We start from the raw sequence: 14,166 nt of genomic DNA, 5'->3' as shown, positions 1-14,166 counted from the left end.
GCCAACATTAAAAGCGGCTCTCTCCTGCCTCCCACCTGGGCTCCTGCCTGCCAGGGAGAGCGGCAAAAGGTGCTGGGGGAGGGGGGGCAGGCACAGCGGGAGGACAGAGCCCCCCCGGCAGGTAACATGGGGCAGGGAGAGTGCAGTGGCCCTGAGGTGGGGCCACGTGGCCTGCCCTTTAGATCGTGCCCTCCCCCCACTATGGGGAGGCACCAGTTGTACATGGGGCGCCCTCAGGGGAGGGGGTGGAACACGGGTGGGAAGAAGTGGGGTGGGGCTGGGCATTTGGGGGAAGGGGTCTGGATGAGCGGGGAGTCGAGCACCCTCCAGGAAATCTGGAAGTCGGCACATATGCTCTAGGTGTGCGCGGGGTGGCATCGTCATCGGCGAAGGCAGCCGGAGGGGCATGTGGAAGCCCTGGCTGTGCCAGAAGAGCGCACCCAGCAGTGCAGCCAGCAGCTCACTGGGCACCAGCAGGTGCTCCTTGACTGTTTTGCCCTGGGGCCCGGAATTGCTGTCGGCAGGCCTGACCCCACGGGAGTGGTAAGGAGTGAGGTTGTGCTACGGTCAGGGACAAGCATTTCTTTGGTCTTTCAGTGTTTTATACCTTCCCCCCAATCCCGCTTTGCTCCTCCCGACTGGTTGCTTGACCTTGCCTTAAGAGAAGAGCCAGGCAGCCTTCCACTATATGCTCATAGATCACACTCCCACCCTACCCTGTAAAATTTTAACTGGTTCTGATCTGTTCCCATTATACTAACAAACCCATCTGGCTAGGCAGAAGCAACACACACACTGTCTTTGTTCATACACATTAGTATAAGATATAAGAGTATCAAAAGGTCAAACCCAAAATTCTATCTCAGGTTGATAAACGAGCCTTTTTACTAATGAGTGTTTTACTGTCTCTGTAGGGGCTGCAAACTTAATAGTTTCTCTGTGACGGTCCGGAGAGAGGGACTGATCCTGCAGTAGGGTGATTTGGGGGTGAATTTGGGGCTCAAAGATACTAAGTTCAGCCTTCGAAGATTAGCCAAGTTGGGCAAAGCCAGTGTGAGGCTAGTGGGCTGTGAGCAGGTTGCTGGGGTCAGAGCTCTGGATCAAAGCTGCACAGCCAGAAGACACCCATGATTACAAGGCAAACAGTGACCGAATCTGTTACTGGCCTGGGCGAACCCCAGAATGTCAAGTCAATAAGACACTAATAAAATATTAAATAAACTACTGCCAAATATTTTTGTGATTTTTATTTTATTTTTATGTTCCTGAATTATGTACTGCAGACAACTGATTGACCCTTCAAACACCATGAAAAATTCCTTCCTGGGGAAAGGCTACCCCACCACTTCCTATGGTCTCAAAGATTCTCCCCCTTTCATGCCAACAGCAGTCGCTGGGAAGAATAAAGCACCTGGATCTACTCTAGAGACACCAAAGGCAACTTTTGATTCATACATGAGTCAAACTTAAGTGGGATAATTTATGCCAAAAGTTCTCCTTCAAGAAGCGTGAAATGCTATTGTTTAAATATTGTCTTCCGTCAGAGACCATGAGGTTATAAAAATAAAATGAAATGGGGAACAAATTAAACACACCTTCCTTTGTGACTGAAATTAAATCACCTTTGGAATTCACTTTGTATTGATTTACTGTAGATGTAGAGCAGACTGTTGAGCCACACCCCTCCATAGTCAGAGCCTATAAATTCTGCTGCTCCATTCCTCAGGAGCCCTCACAAGATGGGTGCCACAATGATCTTCATTTGGATGTTCCTGACAATTTCTGGAACTCTGCAGACTACCACAGGTAAAATGCCTACTATTCTTGCAAGGTCGTTCTTACAAAAATGTAAAGACATGTTTTGCTCACTTTCACTGGGTCCACATCTAGAACTCCCAGTCATGCCAATGGGAGCTTTGTGCAAAGTTTAAAGGTAGTGTCAGTGTAGGGCTACATTGAATAGCACAGCTCTGTTGAAAAATGTGAGTCAAATAAACTAGTTAATTGTAACTATTATTTGAACCATTTAAATAAACTGCTTAGTATGGTGAAATTAACCTTGCTCCCACCACCTAGTGTTTTGTGTTAGTGGCTTGTGCCACAATTAAAATCAAGTCAATCAATAGCCTGTAAGTTTCAGAGTAACAGCCGTGTTAGTCTGTATTCGCAAAAAGAAAAGGAGTACTTGTGGCACCTTAGAGACTAACCAATTTATTTGAGCATGAGCTTTCGTGAGCTACAGCTCACTTCATCGGATGCATGATGTCTCCAAATCTTGGTGTTCAGGGTGCAAATTAAGGACTAATGTGATTTCTCTTGCTAAAAGGCATATTTATTTTCAAGTGCTGCAAAAGTAATACTTCTAGGCGCACATTGAACCACCCAGCTAATGTTTTATTAAATACATTTTAACAAAATGTAATAAGATAGAATTGTGAAATTATCAGAGTGTACTTGGGGTAAATGAACTATTACACACCAGTATGCTGGCATCTTCCCCTTTGTGAGTGATTTTCTTTCTTCTCATCCTGTCATTAGTTTGGGTAACTGGTTCAAAATGTTAAACCACCCTATTCTAAACAATCCTGTCACGCTCATGTTATAGAATTTGGACTTTTGGGTGATATAGTGTGGGTGATTTTCATAACTAGTATTTAAGCAGCATTATAGTTATTTCTATTCACATCAGGCCCTTGGTTAAATGAGATTTGTGAAGGGTGAATGTGCGATAGCGTGTGTTTATCCGTTCAGTGTATTTTTGAATGATTATAACAGGGGAATAAGGATATATGTTGAACTCTAATTGTAACCATGAAGCAGAGCAACTTTGAAGTCTGGCTCCTTAACTAACCTAAAATATCCTTCCTAACCTACAAATCATGGGATCTGATCAACCTCTGTGCTCCCTGCTTAACAGGTGGCTGGCCTCCCAACTATTTGAAGGTCCTGACTTAGCTCCTTTCTTTCTCCATTCTTTTTGTGTTTCTCTCTCTCTCTCTTTCCCCACATCCTCTATTTCCTCCTCTGCTTCTCTACATCTCCCTCCCCCCACCGACTGTCCCTGCTTCTTCTAGCTTCTTCCAGTTTCTTCTTCTTCTCAGCTCTCCCCACTACTACCCAATCCCTCCACCACTGCTTCCCAGTGGCCAGGAGAGGTTTTTAGCAGTGCTCTCTATGCATTATGCCATTGGCTGTTTCAGGCATCTCTGTATTTTTCGCACGAGACAGCAGGCAGTGGCGTCTCACTTAATCTTTAGCTCTGTGGTTAGGACATTCACCTGGGCTGTGGTATTTCTTGGTTCAATTCTCCTTGCTGCCTGACTTGGAGCAGGGATTTGAATTTGTCTCCCCCGTTGCAGGAGAGCACCCCAGGAACTGAGATAGGGGACATTTGGTGTGGGGCTCGTGCACGCTCTTCTTTTGCACTGTTCCACTTGTATAAATAATTAGTCATTGGAGCAGGAACTTGAGCGTGGGTGTCTCACTTTCTGAGGGCACGCCCTACTGTTGAACTAAAGGTCATAAGGAAGCGGCCACCATCCTCCCCCCTGTTAGTTTGTTAATCTAGCCCTTTATTTCCTTTGCTTTTAGTTTAAAAATGCTCCAAACCACAACCTCCAAACCTCCAAAATAGGTCATTTTCATAATTTTTTTTAGCACTTTCAGTTTCAGGTCAACTCAAATAGATTTTCATTATTATTTTTTGGAAAGTGCCAGAGAACTGAAAAAATAACTTCCGGTGACCTTTAATTTACCAATAGCATTGTGCTTTGATTCCAAATTTACAATTTGACCCTGAGGATTTTGAGACTTTAAAGTTGCAAAAACAGGAGTTTGTATAACCAAATTTGATGTGTTTATAGATAAATGAGCAGTTTTGCTAGTGCTCTTTGTGCATCTGTAGCTAAATTTATCCTTACTGTACACGCTGCTTGCAAATAGGGACATGTTTACTTGAAGCATTTATTTGGCAGCTTCAGAGGTACAGATATTATGGGTCCATGACCAGAAGAAAAACCCCCGGAGGTGATACCTTTTCAGAAATTGGGAGGTGGGAAATTGGATACATTATTTTGTGTTTAGTCTCAGGCCAACATTTTTATTCGTGGGAAATTTTGGTACAATTTACTTGAGCCATTTTTGATTTTTTTTTCAAGCTTAAATAATATTGTCAGCTTTGCAACATTGATTCAGTCATTCTTTCTTTGTGCTCAGTTAACTAAAAACAACAACAAAAAACATACACCACCCTTCTAACTTGGCTGGGTATGGGTTTAGTGCACAATGATTTGGTAAGTGTGAACAAATTGATCATGAAATAAAGATATTGATTATGGAATGTTTTCCTTACCAGTAGGAATACACTTCAATAGAGTTGCCTGGATGTAAGTGTAATTATTAATTATATATCCCATACGGAATACTCTATAGGGTTACATAATTCTATAGGAATGTAATCGGGGTTGCTAGAGATTATTCTAAAAATAATAAAATATAATAGTAGTGATGTCCTTTCTATAGGTTTATGAATCGTATAGAAATTTATAATAGGAATATCAATCCCTATTAAACTCTGTAGAACAGTTAAAATTATAGGGTATAATTTTCTATTAAATTCTATAGCACTTCTCTGTAAGAGAGACCAGGTGGGTGAGGTAATATCTTTTATTGGAGTAACTTCTCTGGGTGAGAGAACAACAAACATTTCCATTAGATGCATTTGGCCAATATCTGCAGTCATTTGCGCTAGGACAGTCCCAACTGTGGCACTGGATAGCTAACTGTAATGAATATTGTATTTGATTATAAATTGGAAATGTGCTGTGGAAATGGACCCTGCGCTGTGTCCTGCAATTTTTAAATGCCAGTGTTTGAATCAGCCCCATCAGTATAAGCTTATGATAGGGGCATTGCGTCTCCAACTGCATCCCACTGCTTTCCTGCAGACTAGGGTGACCAGATAGCAAGTATGAAAAATCAGAATGGGGGTGGGGGGTAATAGGTGTCTAAATAAGAAAATGTCCTGAATATCAGGACTGTCCCTATAAAACTGTGACATCCAGTCACAAAATCACGTAGATTGCTCCTTTACCCCTCACCCCCATCAGCCACTCAACAGAGCAGAAAAGAAGAAATGATGAGAACCAACAACCAGTTATGGCTCTCCGATTCTCTATCCCAAGCCCAGTGCAGCTGGTTTAACGTGTCAGCTGACTATGATCCCCAAGACTGAAGGCCACACCACACAGTCAGTAGACCTTCACCAGCCTTACGTAGTATTTTAATACCTGCTAATACAATGAGTGAACAAGAGCCCTGACCCCCATTACAAGTCAGCTTGTTCAGCTTTTAATGTGGGGAAGAGGCAACAAACAGGCAGGCAAGGCTAGTGTTGCCCAAATCCCTATGTCTGATTCTGATCATAGACTCCAAAAGGAACTGCTGGAGATGACACTGTGTTACAGCACTACTTCCCATTTCAATGGCACGGTCACGCAAAGTCAGGGTGCAAGATTAAATTTTTCCATAGTGTATTCACTACAGAGAGGGACTCAAATAATGGATTTTGGATCTGAATCTGAACTTGCCCAAAGTTTGGTGGGTTCTCAGATTGGTTTAATGGTTAGAGCCCATTTTTTATTCGAATGTGTTCTGAATGACTGAGATGTTTCCTGTTTTTATAACACTGCAATTAGTATATAAAATGGAAAATAAATGCATGTGCTTTGAGCTGTTTTAAGAAGTATCAAACCTAAATCAAAAGAAAGCTGCTTACCTGTTAAAGCATTACACCGAACTATTAGACAGTTGTACAAACAACTAAACCTTAATAGTAACATCGACTGTTTTGGTACCCATTGCACAAAGTAATCTAATTGGATCTTCAAGGGTGAGATATATGGAGTTACTGCCTTGTTCAAATATTCCAGCCCCGTCAAAGATGGGAATTGTCTAGTCTGGGCTCTGATTGGTTTTCCCACTACTGTTAAAATGATCATCCACTAACATGCATTTCTGGGGAGATTGAATATTTGATCCCTGCAAAATCACTACTTGCTAATAAAGCAATATACTTGTTGATGAAGCAGTGGGTATGGAACCACTTTATATGTCTAATTCATAGTACTAGCGACATTCTATTGTTGTTTATTGTAATATTCACCATAGCATGATCCAATATTCACCACTTTAACTGAATATAGCTTCTTTTTTAAAAATGACATAGCTACCACCAGTAGTTTAGCTGGATCCAGCTGAAGTATGTCAGGGTGACAGGCCCCTTATGAACAAGATAGGCCTGATTCTGATCTCACATACTGACTTTAGACCAGTAAAACCAATTGACTTAAATGGAGCATATCTTGTTTCTCACTTTTGTGAGATTAGAATCAGGCCCTGCGCAGAGACAGATTATGTAGTTTAACGCTGGAACCAAGAAGAGGCCAAGGAACAAGAATATGTTTGGCCAACGTGTTCAAAGTCTTTAGAAATTATTTTTTTCTAGCTATTTGACATCAATAAAAACTATACTAGATTTAACGTTATAGCTGTTTGAGTTATTTCTAAATATGTTTGAGAGAGAAATGGCTGAATTAATAGTGGTATTGTCCCTTGGTCAGTTGATTTTTCCAAGAAAAACTCATGCTCAGTGAAAAGAAAATCATCTTTTGTTGGATGGTTTATTTTGAATGAATGTCTTTCATGGAGCTAAAAGATTTAGCACCACCTTGTGGACACACATATTTTAAAAATTATTATTTATCTTTATTACAATAGTGGCTTCAAACACATTATAAGCTTCCCTGAAGAGCTTACAAAATGAGCTAAGACAAGATGCAACATGCTGGTTTAACAAGCAATGGGGGAGGAAGGGGAAAGCTCAGTGGCTTCATAGGCTAGCTATGTGCACAGTTAGGTTACAAATACTTTTGATTGTAGGCTATAAATCATCATGTGGGGAATAGATGGCCAGCCCTCTGTGGAGAAAGAGGTGGTTAGGGACTATTTAGAAAAGCTGGACGTGCACAAGTCCATGGGGCCGGACGAGTTGCATCCGAGAGTGCTAAAGGAATTGGCGGCTGTGATTGCAGAGCCATTGGCCATTATCTTTGAAAACTCGTGGTGAAGGGGGGAAGTCCCAGATGACTGGAAAAAGGCTAGTGTAGTGCCAATCTTTAAAAAAGGGAAGGAGGAGGATCCTGGGAACTACAGGCCAGTCAGCCTCACCTCAGTCCCCGGAAAAATCATGGAGCAGGTCCTCAAAGAATCAATCCTGAAGCACTTACATGAGAGGAAAGTGATCAGGAAGAGTCAGCATGGATTCACCAAGGGAAGGTCATGCCTGACTAATCTAATCGCCTTCTATGATGAGATTACTGGTTCTGTGGATGAAGGGAAAGCAGTGGATGTATTGTTTCTTGATTTTAGCAAAGCTTTTGACACGGTTTCCCACAGTATTCTTGTCAGCAAGTTAAAGAAGTATGGGCTAGATGAATGCGCTATAAGGTGGATAGAAAGTTGGCTAGATTGTCGGGCTCAGTGGGTAGTGATCAATGGCTCCATGTCTAGTTGGCAGCCGGTGTCAAGTGGAGTGCCCCAGGGGTCGGTCCTGGGGCCGGTTTTGTTCAATATCTTCATAAATGATTTGGAGGATGGTGTGGATTGCACTCTCAGCAAATTTGCGGATGATACTAAACTGGGAGGAGTGGTAGATACGCTGGAGGGCAGGGATAGGATACAGAGGGACCTAGACAAATTGGAGGATTGGGCCAAAAGAAATCTGATGAGGTTCAATAAGGATAAGTGCAGGGTCCTGCACTTAGGACGGAAGAACCCAAAAATGCACAGCTACAGACTAGGGACCAAATGGGTAGGCAGCAGTTCTGCGGAAAAGGACCTAGGGGTTACAGTGGACGAGAAGCTAGATATGAGTCAACAGTATGCCCTTCTTGCCAAGAAGGCCAATGGCATTTTGGGATGTATAAGTAGGGGCATTGCCAGCAGATCGAGGGACGTGACCGTTTCCCTCTATTCGACATTGGTGAGGCCTCATCTGGAGTACTGTGTCCAGTTTTGGGCCCCACACTACAAGAAGGATGTGGATAAATTGGAGAGAGTCCAGCGAAGGGCAACAAAAATGATTAGGGGTCTGAAACACATGACTTATGAGGAGAGGCTGAGGGAACTGGGATTGTTTAGTCTGCGGAAGAGAAGAATGAGGGGGGATTTGATAGCTGCTTTCAACTACCTGATGAGAGGTGGTTCCAGAGAGGATGGTTCTAGACTATTCTCAGTGATAGCAGAGGACAGGACAAGGAGTAATGGTCTCAAGTTGCAGTGGGGGAGGTTTAGGTTGGATATTAGGAAAAACATTTTCACTAGGAGGGTGGTAAAACACTGGAATGCGTTACCTAGGGAGATGGTAGAATCTCCTTCCTTAGAAGTTTTTAAGGTCAGGCTTGACAAAGCCCTGGCTGGGATGATTTAATTGGGGATTGTTCCTGCTTTGAGCAGGGGGTTGGACTAGATGACCTCCTGAGGTCCCTTCCAACCCTGATATTCTATGATTCTATGATCATGAAATATGAACGATATTGATGATCCGTCCTTATGACCAGCCTAGCTTTTTTAATCTATCCAGCCATCTCTCTCCCCAATCTTCCTCCTTTCTGCTGAGAAGTTCTTTGCTTTTTTTACAGAGTGCTAGAAATGCCAGCCTTTTTTGTAGCTGTTGCCACCACCATTACTATTGTGATGTCAGGAGAAAGGAAACCTTGTTCTACAAGGTTCACTGATTTCAGCGTGGTAGCCGTGTTAGGTCTGTATCAGCAAAAACAACGAGGAGTACTTGTGGCACCTTAGAGACTAACAAATTTATTTGGGCATAAGCTTTTTTGGGCTAAAACCCACTTCGTCAGATGCATGGAGTAAAAAATACAGTAGGCAGATATATATACACAGTACATGAAAAGATGGGAGTTGCCTTACCAAGTGGGGGAGGTCAGTGCTAACGAGACAACTCAATTAAAGTGGAAGTGGGCTATTATCAACAGGAAGAAAAATCACTTTTGTAGTGGTAATGAGGCCAATGTAATCAGGGTGGCCCATTTCAAACAGTTGACAAGAAGGTGTGAGTAACAACAGGGGGAAATTAGCATAGGGAAATTAGTTTCTAGTTTTTGTAGTGACCCATCCACTTCCAGTCTTTATTCAGGCCTAATTTGATGGTGTCTAGTTTGCAAATTAATTCCAGTTCTGCAGTTTCTCTTTGGAGTATGTTTTTGAAGTTTTGTTGTTGAAGAATTGCCACTTTTAAGTCTGTTATTGAGTGTCCAGGGAGATTGAAGTGTTCTCCAACATGTTTTTGAACGTTATAACTCTTGATGACGGATTTGTGTCCATTTATTCTTTTTCATAGAGACTGTCCGGTTTGGCCAACGTACATGGCAGCAGGGCATTGCTGGCACATGATGGCATATATCACATTGGTAGAAGTGCAGATGAATGAGCCCCTGATGGTGTGGCTGATGTGGTTAGGTCCTACGATGGTGTCCCTTGAATAGATATGTGGACAGAGTTGGCAATGGGGTTTATTGCAGGGATACGTTCCTGGGTTGGTGTTTCTGTTGTGTGGTGTGTAGTTGGCTTGAACAACCTCTTGAACCCCATCATTTCACTTTCATCATCTTTTTCTTGCCTTCGTGAATTCTTTTTGTTTCAGGCGTATTCATGCCTGCTGTAACTCGGTTACAGTTTGATGTGCTAAAGCTAACAGCCTCCATACTGACTTAGAGCATTTTAATATCTTCAATTTTGATTTTAGGGACTTTAGACCAGCTTTCTCCATTTTAATTTTTTTTAATTACCCCTTTCAAAATTTTAATTCTACATTTCACATTTTTGGTCCCTTTCTTCTCCTGAGAATGTTGAACTTGTTTATATTGCATTATTACATGGTAATAGGACAGCTAAAGGTTCTTTTTGAATCAGCTCCCATTTCTTCCTTAGGACATAATTCAGAGTAACCCAGCGTACTGTGTGCTCTAAAACTAGCTGTCCTAAGAAGTTAAAGTGCGGAAAAATTGCTTCTGTAAAACTTGTCTTCATTTGACACGACCAATTTATAGGTGGGTGGAAAAAGTCACACATTACATATTACATACACAGCTTAGGTTAAAACTTCCCCAAGGTACAATTCCTTTCCTTGTACTTGGACGGTATTGCTGCCACCACCAAGTGATTTACACAAAAGTTCAGGAAAAAGGTCACTTGGCTCCCTGTTCCCCCAAAATATTCCCCCAAGCCTCTTCACCCCCTTTCCTGGGGAGGCTTAAGAATAATGTGAGTACCGACCAGACACTTTGTCTCTAGGACACTGAAAATCAAACAGGTTCTTAAAGGAAGAACTTTATTTAAAGAGAAAGTAAAAGAATCGCACCTGTAAAATCAGTATGGAAGGTAACTTTACGGGCTAAAAGAAGATTTAAACACAGAGGATTCCCCTTTAGGCTCAGCTTCAAAGTTACAAAAAACAGGACTAAAACTCCCTCTTAGCATAGGGAAAAGTCACAAGCTAAAACAAAAGATAATCTAACGCATTTCCTTGCCTTTACTTACAATTTGTGTAATTTTAGATGTATTATTGCAGGTATGTTTTCAGGAGATGTTTTATCTGCTTGGTCTCTCTCTCCATTCAGAGAGGGAACAAACAAAGGCATGGTCTACACTGAGAGGGGGCGGGGGGAATCGATCTAAGTTACGCAACTTCAGCTACATGAATAACATAACTGAAGTTGACGTACTTAGATCGACTGACCGTGGTGTCTCCACTGCAGTGAGTCGACTGCTGCCACTCCCCCATCGACTCTGCCTGCACCTCTCGCCGAACTGGAGTACAGGAGTTGACAGGAGAGTGCTCGGGGTTCGATTTATCACGTCTAGACTAGACACGATAAATCGATCCCCGCTGGATCGATCGCTGCCTGCTGATCCGGCGGGTGGTGAAGACATACCCAAAGAGAGCCCAAACAAAACCCCCACCCCCGGATCTGAAAGTATCTTCTTTCCTCATTGGTCCTTTTGGTCAGGTGCCAACCAGGTTATTTGAGCTTCTTAACCCCTTCAGTACATCTGGCCAGGAGGGATTTTATGCTACTGCATACATAAAGTTGTCACCCTTCCCTTTATATTTATGACAGGACATTTCAGCTAAAATATTTCAGCTGTTACAAAAATAAGAGGAGGGAAAACATGTTGTTTTGCCCAGGTTAAAATAATTCTTCCAACTGTTTCACTGAAGAGTTCTAGTGCTTCCAGGATTGGGTGTGGGTATTTGAAATTTAGCGGAAGGGATGTGCATTTTGCCATTCATCTGAAAATTCACCCTAGGTCTCTACTTATGCTTCTGTTATCTTCCTGCAGAAACACCGGAATCCACTCCATCATGGCTCTGGTACACAACTGGCAAGTGCTAAGTCATTCTGGTTTCATTAAAATGTTTCTCTCTGATAGGGTTCTGTGCTAGAAATGTTTTGAAACTGAAGCCTATGCTTTTAGAGTAGAATTTCCAAATGAACTGAAATGAGAGAAAGGACAGGTTGAATAGCAATACTAAGGGCAAATTTGAAACGTGGTACAGGCAATAAATGTTTTGTTGAACTGTAGAGGTCCATTACACACCCTTACTCTTGTATACTGTACCCTCAGAACACTGAGATGTGGAGAATAAATATAGTTTTTTTTCAGTCCAGCCAACTCTGTCATTTCTGTTCCATCACTCCCTCCCGAGAAGAGAACAAGATCTTCACGTTTAGATTTCCCTGCTAGCCTCTCTGGCCAGAACCTAAATAGGTCATTCCCCAGGAGACATTAAGGCACTTTTCTGACTCTTAAGATATGGTCATTCCTTGGTTTTGAAAGGAGAATATCTAGCATGATAACGAAAGAGAAAGGGAAAACATAGGCGTAATAACAGTGAGCAACAAGAGCTTATGAAGAACACACCTTGGGAGAAAAAAAAGATTGCTTTTTAAATTAACACAATGCATGAAAGAAGGCAGTAGAGGTAATATATCTTACTTCAGTAAGATGTCTGGTACACTGTTCTAGAAATATTCCTTAGAAGTTTTAATCTGATTTAACTTCAGTACACTCAGGATTTGTGGGTTCTCTAATTGTCCCTTCTTTGTCTTTTCTTGCAGCAAGCACTCCGTTTCCTCCAGGGAGAACCACACCAAGTGGTAAGTGCTGTCTTGCCCTTGATTTACTAAAATTTATTTTTTTACTGTGGGATTCGACATCATACTGATCCATATGTGTGACCTGATCTGGACATGTAATCCCCAGAAGTGGTCAAATGTGGTTTCATATGTGTGTCAGATTGACCCCAGTTGTCACGGTTTTACCAAGAGGGAAAGAACTAACTAATGTGTTAATAATCATTCCCTTACATCTATTTTAGGGCTGGCATTGCGACTGGTGAATTCATTTAGCAGATGTGAGGGTCGTGTTGAAGTCTATTACGCAGGATCCTGGGGGACAGTGTGTGATGATTCTTGGGATCTCAATGACGCCAATGTTGTGTGCAGGCAGCTTGGATGTGGATATGGTGTTGCAGCAAAGACCAATGCCTATTACGGTCAAGGCTCAGGAAATATTGTTCTGGATGATGTGAGATGCAAAGGATGGGAATACAGTCTATGGGACTGTCCTCATTCAGGATGGCTCTCTCATAACTGTGGTCATTCTGAAGATGCCGGTGTCATCTGCTCAGGTAAATACCAAGAGTTTGCAGGTGTCTTGCAGGTGCATGACCACGCTTTTCACCATGTCAAAGATGTTTTTGAAAGTCACATTACAAGGTTTTCAATACATGAAATACAGTTTTTGGGACTGGATCCCATACTAAAAAGGCCGCTTTTCTACTTCCTCAAACATTAGTTCCATGCTTCAATCAGGCAGCCAGTTAGTTCCATGATGAATGTGGTTTTGCTAACATAGAATAAAGATATACAAGAAAAAAAAAAGGTGATGGGGAGGGGAATCACCCTAGGATAGCCAAGTACTGCTTACATTAGTCTGAAGTTCCAAAGGGCAGCATCTGTCAACCAGGGTTAGTTTTCTGTTCTGGTAACCTCACTTCCTTTGAAAGTAGAATACTGTAGTGGTGATAGGGCATGGAAATGGGATGTGGGAAACCTAGATATTATTCATGACTCTGCCATGCCACTTAGCTTCTTTCGGCCTCATTCACCAAAAAAGTAAAATAGGGATAATAAATATAATATTGAGCAAAACTGATATAAATATAAAATCTTGCAATTGACACCATGCTCTCTCTGACTGAAGGGATGTCTCTTGAACAATGGATGATGGGATCTCGTTTTGGATCTATTAAAATGTCAATTTAAAATAATGTTTAGGCCATGTCCTCAGTTGATATAAATTGGTGTAACTCCAGTCAAGCCAATGGATCTACACTAATTTACAGCAGCAAAGCACTGGTCCTGTGTGTTTCCTTGGTTCTTTGGGGCATTCAGAAATTAGCCAGTTGTATATAAACAGCTTATAAGTCATCTTACAACCTTGAATAAATACTGAATAAAACACAAGCAAACATACAAAATTCCCAAACTATATTCCCATGTCATTTTGTGTTAAAGGAAAGAAGAAGAAAATTTTGTGCCGCAATATTCATAAAAAGAAAAGGTTTCTAAGAAAGTAATTTAAAATATCACAGTAGTAATACAGAAATTTGTGTATATTAAGCAATAAAATAATTGATTCTTGTGTCCACATTAAAAAAATATCTATTTTTGTCTTTGTTTTCTCAAAAGAGAGCACTACACCCACTTATGAAACTAATACAACCATTCCTGACACCACAACTACGACGCCAGAGCCAACTACCACCTGTAAGCCCTATTTTATCTTTGCTAATATTGTATCTATTCTATATAGTACCCACCTACTGAAAATATAGACTAGAATTTTACAATTTAATGACCATATTCACTGAAATGAAATCACTAGCGCGAGGACTGGATGATGGAGCTAGGCTGTTCTCAGTGGTGGCAGATGCGACAGAACAAGAAGTAATAGTCTCAAGTTGCAGTGTGGAAGATCTAGGCTGGATATTAGGAAAAACTATTTCACTGGGAGGGTGGT

General features: G+C 41.7%; 1 protein-coding gene across 1 annotated transcript in view; it reads left to right on the top strand.

Annotated features, from left to right (window-relative positions):
• The first annotated feature begins 1,739 nt into the window (after nucleotides 1–1,739).
• The window catches only part of LOC140915208 (scavenger receptor cysteine-rich domain-containing protein DMBT1-like), a 193,417-nt gene continuing 180,990 nt past the window's right edge, over nucleotides 1,740–14,166 (top strand). Inside the window, 3 exon segments of the mRNA XM_078853931.1 lie at nucleotides 1,740–1,806; nucleotides 12,201–12,239; nucleotides 12,461–12,793. Of these exon segments, the coding sequence (XP_078710057.1) occupies nucleotides 1,740–1,806; nucleotides 12,201–12,239; nucleotides 12,461–12,793 (439 nt within the window).

The sequence above is a fragment of the Lepidochelys kempii genome, chromosome 7, assembly GCF_965140285.1.
Source record: "Lepidochelys kempii isolate rLepKem1 chromosome 7, rLepKem1.hap1, whole genome shotgun sequence".
Lineage (NCBI taxonomy): Eukaryota > Metazoa > Chordata > Testudines > Cheloniidae > Lepidochelys > Lepidochelys kempii.
This window is presented reverse-complemented; position numbering and strand designations above follow the sequence as displayed.